Below are 7,344 nucleotides of genomic sequence, written 5' to 3' on the forward strand. Positions count from 1 at the left end.
CTTTCAACAGGTTTTAAATGAGCAAATCCAGATTTCAGATATTGAAATCATGTTTATTTCAACAGTTGAATTTTGTAAGACATGATGACAGATTTGGCAGATTTTAGCTTACTAGTGCAGACTTTATTGTTGCATTTGTGTATTCCTAATAGCAGGAGAGATGACAACCATGGGTCGGCATAAAGAAACTGTAGATTTTAATTAAAATTCTGGGCTAAAAAATTTTCATGAAGCTTGTACATTCTGCTAGCGAATGATACTGTATGCCTACAACAGTTCAAGAAGTGGTAGAATGGCTAGGATTTGTTTCTCAGTGTTAGTCCTTATATCAGTAGTCCACTATCTCATATTTTGATAAATATAGACAAAATGTTAGGGAACTCACAAATAAACAGTGGAACCAATTTAAACTCTGAAGCCTAGCAAATAAACGTTAAAGTATTCCCTTTAGGAACTCGGAGTCCTTTGAATTATGCATGTATTGTAGTTTGCAGTAAGATAAAAGAACTTTAGGTGGGGGAGGGTGAGAAACTTGAAAAGCCTTGAGGAATAATTTGCATAACTTGGGTGGAGAGAGTAAACAGCACAGGGGGGAAAAGTTATTTTCAGTAAGGCCTTACAGAATGAGATAAAACAAATGTAAAAAACCAGGTGGAATTGAAACAAAGCTGAAGTGCTTTAAACTTGCGTTAGCACTGCCATTGCCTTTTAAAGCAAATCCCAGGGAACTCTGTACTGCCCTGGATAAAAAAAACAAACTTTAAAAAAAAATTCTTAAGGGAGAGTTAAAAGAGAAGAAAAGCCATGGAGACAGTATAACGTGTGTCTTACCGTATGCAAGACCTCTGGAAATTAAATGAATAGCATAAGCAGAATTTTTTTTTCATCTAACAGTATTTTTTTTTTTATCTTACAGTTACAGGACCGCACACAATTTAGTGACCGAGACTTAGCTACCCTAAAGAAATACTGGGACAATGGCATGACCAGCCTGGGCTCAGTCTGCAGAGAGAAAATTGAAGCTGTGGCTGCAGAATTAAATGTTGACTGTGAAATAGTGCGGGTAAGAAATCTAGAGTCTTCCCCTATCTTGTCGCAGAAGCAAAAATAGGACAGATGAAAGCCTTTAAAAATTTCATGAGGAAGCTTGAAATAGATTTCACGTATTACATAATGAATGACCATGTTGGGAAGCGCTCACTTGCTCTTTCTGCAGTCTATAAATAGAAAAAAGCCCTCAGGTAAGAGTCTTATTGATCAGCAGCAGGAGTAGCACTATGAGCCGTTTGACATTCTCTTTAGACTTGAGTAAGATTTTTAAGTGAGAGTGTTACATTGAAGAAGACTGAACAGTGTATTTATATTGCTATTAAGAATCAAAAAAGCCTTTCTAAAGATACAGGGAAAATATTTCTCATTAATGCGTATAGGAAAAAATCATTGTAAACATAAGAAAGAAAATGTTTAAAACTAGGAAAAAAATATTTTACAAGACTGTCTTGAAGCTAGGTTGAGATGTGATAGAGGGCAAAGGGTACTGCGAAGAATTCTGGGTCTTCAATTTGGTAGTCTATATAGATGTTGTTGAGGAAGGATTGCTTTAGAAAGGACAGGTTTGCTGTAGATAACGTGATTCCTGAGAACCATTCCACACCACCTCTTCCAGAGGTAGGGAAGTTTGGTACAGCATCAGTTGTTGCCACTGTATTCCCAATTACCAGACATACATCATCGCTCTCAAACTGTGGCCGTCTCATTCTCTGAGTGTTTCCATTCTTAGAAAATGGTCCAACTGTCTTTGCAGTCAGTACAAAAACACGGTTAGTGTCTTCCTCTCCCTCATAATGGGCATGAAAATTGCAGCTAGTCCTTTCAGCCTTTGTCCTCTTTTTCCACCTCTTTCTTCCAATTCTGACATCGCTGCAAAAGTGGAACTAGAAGCCCTTATTTGAAACTCTTCTGTTGAGGAGATCTCTCTTGGGTTGGCATATCAAAATGGGACCGAAGTTACTTGCAGTATTGAACACTAATTTGGTTATTTCCTTGCTTGTCTTCCTGAGCGTATGTGCATTATAAAAAAATGAAATTGTAGTTTTGGAGGCTGAAAAGAATTACTCTTTTCTCTATAGACTACAAAGCTTCTGCATGTTTTCCAAGCTCTTCCATTTGCTTTCTGAAAGGTGAAGTTCTTTCCACTGACAGCATCACAAAGTGGACTCCTGGATATGAAATGCCTTATTCACAGAGCAGTAAGACTGACACTTATGCTTCGTCTCTCTTTGTTGCCTTAAGAACATCCTTATTGGCACACACAGGATGACAATATGAAGTTCTGTACATGTCTTTCAATAGCATCTGCTTGAAATGCTGTTGTCTTCAGGGCAGATGTACTAGGCTCTGATCAACTCCAGAAGACTCTCTGGCATCACCTATATTAGAACATATACACACGAATGAACAAAAAGATTTCTTCATATTAACTGGTGGTGTTACCAGTATCTGTCCTACCACTGCCTCGGGTTCCTCTATACAACAGCCTTGAGAATTGTAGCAAGACTTAGGTGGAAGTCGGTCCTGCACCATCCTGCACTATTTATTTCTTATTTGAAAGGGCTGAATTTATGCTACAGGGCATGTATGATCTTCAGTGCTTCCTGTTGTCCTTTCTCTGAGGCACATCGTGTGCGTCCCAGCTGTAGGACAGGTATTTTCTGTCATGTCCTAAATTTGTTTTGGGATCTATAGAGGCACGTCGCATTGTGCCTCTCTCCTTACCTGCCAGCCTGCATTTTCTTCAGTAGGAAACACTGCTGCCTGGAGGTTAGTGTGCAGCATGGTCTCTTTCTCACAAGGAGTCGGGACACAGCAGTGATGTAGTCAGCTGTAAGGCATGAGTGGACCACAGCATCTCTGCCCTATACTGCATGCTCAGCTGAGAAGAGCTAGACTGAGGGATGCTTCTGGAAAAAACTCTCCACTTTCAATACTTGTACGCTGTTGCCTTTGTATTTCATTGTACCGTGAATTCTAAGTAGTCTGCAACTAGCAACTGTTTCTCCATTTGTGATGTAAAAAAAAAAAAAAAAAAAAAGTAGCATATGTAAAATAGTAATAAGTATAGTAATAAGTATATATATACAGCCAAGTAAATATATATACATCAAATAATAGGCACAACAAATGTATATATAATATGTTATATAAATAATATAATTTTATATCAATACATAAAAACATATACAACTGTGCATATACATATCACTTGTTTTAATTCAATTAAATACCTGTCCCAATTTTCCCCTTTTAATAGCTTTTTTTTAATGGAAATTCATTAGTTGCCCAGATAAATTTTGCCATTCCAGAAGTACAAAAGATTGTTCCTTACGACCCATACTGCCTTGAAAGATGTTCACTACAAAGAAAGTATCAAATCTGTTTTCCAGTAGAAGGAAAGATAAAGTTTGTCACCATGCGTAGTTCCACTGGATTTGATCTTTCAAGGTTGAACAGGGGATTTTATTCCACCGTTTTTGTACTTCGAGTAGGAGAGTGGACTTGCAAAGTGACTGCTGGTCGTACCTTAACGTTACGCACATTTGCACCCTCAAATATCTTTCATATGTTCCCAAGACACCAAAAGAGGGAAATAAAAAGAGTTATGTCATACTTAATATGTGAACTCTGGCCAATACTTCATTAAACTTACAATGTTTCTTTTGGTTACATTATAATTATTGCAATCATGGAGTTGTTTGGGGGCTTTTTTGTACTTACTTACACATATTTGTTTATATTTCTCTTGTCTAATTTTACTCATTCATACCAAACTAGCATCTGAAAGCAGAATAGCCTTCTTGGCAGTGAGACATTAGATATTTGAGAACGATGGATGACAGCTATCAAACGCCTCAGAAATACATGAGGAATATAAGAAAAAGGCATGACAAATTCTTTTTATAGAACATAAAACTTTCATTCATAAGAGGTCAAAAGCTACTCTGAAGCACCCACCACAGGCTAAAGACACCTCCTCCTATGTACCAGCAGCTCATCAGATTAAAGCTGGGTTACTGATGGTAGTGCTGCGCCCTGAGTTTAGCAGCAAAATCAAGCAGTTGCAGCAGAAAGACCACTCATTCTTCACAGCTGGCTAACAGCTCTTCTTGTTGGGGGCTCTAGGCCTAGTCTGGATCTGGCTTATGATCGAGAGAGACACTGGAAAAACAACTGAGGATATTCCATCTTTATTTTTTCAGTTAAGTGGGGTTTCTGAAGGTTCCAACCTATAATCTTTCTAGAACATTGACACCCTAACCTCAATATCTAGAGAGCTGTAATCATGTTTTAAGTGGCTCCCTGGCAGTCCACTTCCTTATAAGCTGCCTGAGGGCAGACATATGCTGGCTCCTTCTGCCTGGACTCTAGCGTTTCTTCCCTAACTCTTGCTGGTCATCTGGTCAGTTGAAGCCAAGAAAGTTGCTGTTGAGTTCATTGCTGGCTGCCGTAAGTAGACTTAATGAGTCTAATCACATGCGCTTTACAGATGATGTTTGAAGTTTCTAAGGAGGTAGTATTTTAGGGGTATAATGAGAATTATTAAGCTGGTTTCCTATGTAGAATTACTAATCTGTTCTTGCAGTCATCGTTGTACTGCTCCAGAATATTCATAGTTGAATGTAGCATGCAGGATATGAAAGCTTACTACTTTTCTTTCCCACTTTAATTAGAGACACTATAAAATTTTTGTTCATCTTCTATGACATATTCAGTGTGTTGAATGAAAGATTTTTCTGCTTTGAAAGGTATGCAAAATACAAGCAAGATCTACCTTTCTTGAGTGCCTCAATTTCTTGCGGAATTTTCTAGTAAAAAAAAAAGCAGATTTGCTTTTAAATTTTATAGTTGTTAGCACTATTTCTTACCATCATAAGATTATGAGAAAATTTAAAGAATAGCCATACACTGTTTGGAAGAAAAGAGATCTAGGTCTGGAAGGGGCCACTTGTGTGGGTTTTTTTCTTTTTTTTTCCCAAACTGTATATAATGTACAAAAATATCTAGGTAGCTCTCTGTGTATCTGTTTTGCATTCTTCAAAGAGCAAAATCAGCAAGGTAGGAAAGCAAATATCGCCCAACATCAATGATTTGCCCAAAATAGTGTTAACCATGTCATCTTTTAGCTAGCTAAAGAGAATCAGCTTTAAAAAATATTTTTTGGAAGGCTGGCACTGCATGAAACTCTCTTTAGTAGTTGAGACTACTGTTAATACTTCCTAATTTTTCCATTTGATAATCAAGGTATTATAAGCAAAAAGGTTTTTACTAAACTTTTTCATACTATGTATCAGAACTGCAGTTAAAGAAAGTGTGATGGAGAGGAGTAGCAGTGCAGGTACTTCAGAAATAGGGCCAGAGTAATGTTTAGTGTATCTTTAAACAAAAAAATCCTACAATATTTTAGTGTGTTTAGTAAACTCTGTTGGAACACAGACCTTATCGTAGGGATGTGCATTTCACCATGCCGTGATCATGTGTTTTCAAAAATAGCGACTGCCCGTGCTCTCTAGAGATGTTTGATTTTTAGCAATCCAGAAATTGCAGCACTGAGCATTCTTCAGAACCTAGTAACGACCATGCTGTGCATCCATCATCATCACAGGAGTCAAGCACACATTCCATGGTGACAGCTTACACGGCCACGCTCCACCATCGTCCATCCTGGGCCAGCGTGTGGTCAGGTCCTGGAACAATAAGGAATATCCCACTAGGGCTATCAGCGCTGCTTCTCCTGTGTTTTAGATGGTGTGGAAGGGGGAGGAGAGCCAGGTCAAGAAGACTGGAAGTTAGCAGTTGGCAAAGAAATTGATCCTGGCTCTGAGAAGGATTTTTGGATGCTAGTAGAGAACTGACGTGGATGGAACAAAGTGTCTGGGAACAAGCGCTGTTAATGTAGAATTGAAATTGGATGAGAAGTGAAAAGCCTGAGTAATACAAGGGAAGGAGAAGTTAAGAGGTGAAGAGTTGCAGACGTTTCTTATTACATCATGCTAAGTTCTATTTTCAGTCTTTAATAATTTTTAGTGTAGACACTATCAGAGAAAGCAAGTTAACTAGCAGTTATACAGATCCACTTGGAGAACTTTGAATGTGATTTTTTTTTTTTCCCTTTGTTGAAACTGTCAGTTTTATTGATGTAAAATGAACTAAGAGCATCCATACTCATTTGATCATGAATGCGTTTCCAAGTTCCTTGGTCCTGGACCTGTTTCATCTCCCACCACTGTTTACAGTATGCTCTTATATACCTTACTGCAAGCAATGTTTCTTAAAGAGTTGTCTTCCAAACAGAGAGAGTAATATTGCTCTGAATTTAATTCTGCCAACTTATGTTCTGTCATCAGAGTGATGTAGAGCTACCACCTTGGACAACATCTTCCGTGCTGTAGGAAATTCTATAACAGGTGGACCATTTGGGTCACTGGATGCTTTAGTCCACTCGTGGAAGTTGCAGAGCGTAAGAACCTGGATCAAAGATCTTATGTTAAATTCATTGAATAATTTAGGTGGGGAGAGACCTTACAAGGTCACCTAGTCCTACTCTCTGTTTAGAGCAGGATTGACTTCAGAGTTAGGTCACATTTCTCAGGATGTTGTCCAGCAAAATGTTGAGTACCTCCAAGGTTGGAGATGCCAAGACTCCTATGGACAAATTGTTTCAGTGCCTCACTGTAAAGGATGTTTTTTTTGTCTTAATTCCAGTCAGAGCTTCCCTTGCTGTGACTTGTGACTGTTGTGTCTTTTCCTTTTGCTGTGCACCTTCCTTCCCTTTCCCCTTGTATTGGAGGACTGAGCCTGGACACAGTATTCCAGGAAGCAGCTTCATGAGGGTCAAATACGCGGGAATAATCATCTCCCTGGAACTGCTGGCTACGCTCTTGCTCCTATAGTATAGATGCGCTAATTTCACATGGTTGTGAGCCTGTTGCTTTTGTTATAGTTTCTGATATCATTCATGTTTATTTCTCTTACAAGACTTGGATTGGGAATCGAAGACGGAAATATCGTTTAATGGGGATTGAGGTCCCACCCCCTAGAGGAGGTCCTGCTGATTTCTCTGATCAATCTGAATTTGTTTCTAAATCAGCACTTAATCCAGGAGAGGAAACTGCTACTGAAGTGGGGGATGATAATGATAGGAATGATGAAGTATCAATCTGCTTATCTGAAGGAAGCTCACAAGGTATTTGAAAATGCAGTTAACTACTGTGCGTATATTTTTAATTTTGTGCAGTGTGCATGCTTTGGATTCTCTGTTGTACCCATTCAAAAATGTCTGAAAGAGTG

The 7,344-nt window shown here is 38.6% G+C and overlaps 1 protein-coding gene across 1 annotated transcript in view; it reads left to right on the forward strand.

Moving 5' to 3' along the window:
* Positions 1-916: 916 nt before the first annotated feature.
* LOC104619629 (highly divergent homeobox) overlaps positions 917-7,344 on the forward strand; it is a gene marked incomplete at its 5' end in the record, with an annotated part of 17,102 nt that continues 10,674 nt past the window's right edge. Inside the window, 2 exons of the mRNA XM_010285577.1 lie at positions 917-1,063; positions 7,033-7,240. Coding sequence (XP_010283879.1) covers positions 917-1,063; positions 7,033-7,240 — 355 coding nt within the window. The remainder of the gene's footprint in view (positions 1,064-7,032; positions 7,241-7,344) is intronic.

The sequence above is a fragment of the Phaethon lepturus genome, unplaced genomic scaffold (genome assembly GCF_000687285.1).
Source record: "Phaethon lepturus isolate BGI_N335 unplaced genomic scaffold, ASM68728v1 scaffold45360, whole genome shotgun sequence".
NCBI classification, from domain to species: Eukaryota; Metazoa; Chordata; class Aves; order Phaethontiformes; family Phaethontidae; genus Phaethon; species Phaethon lepturus.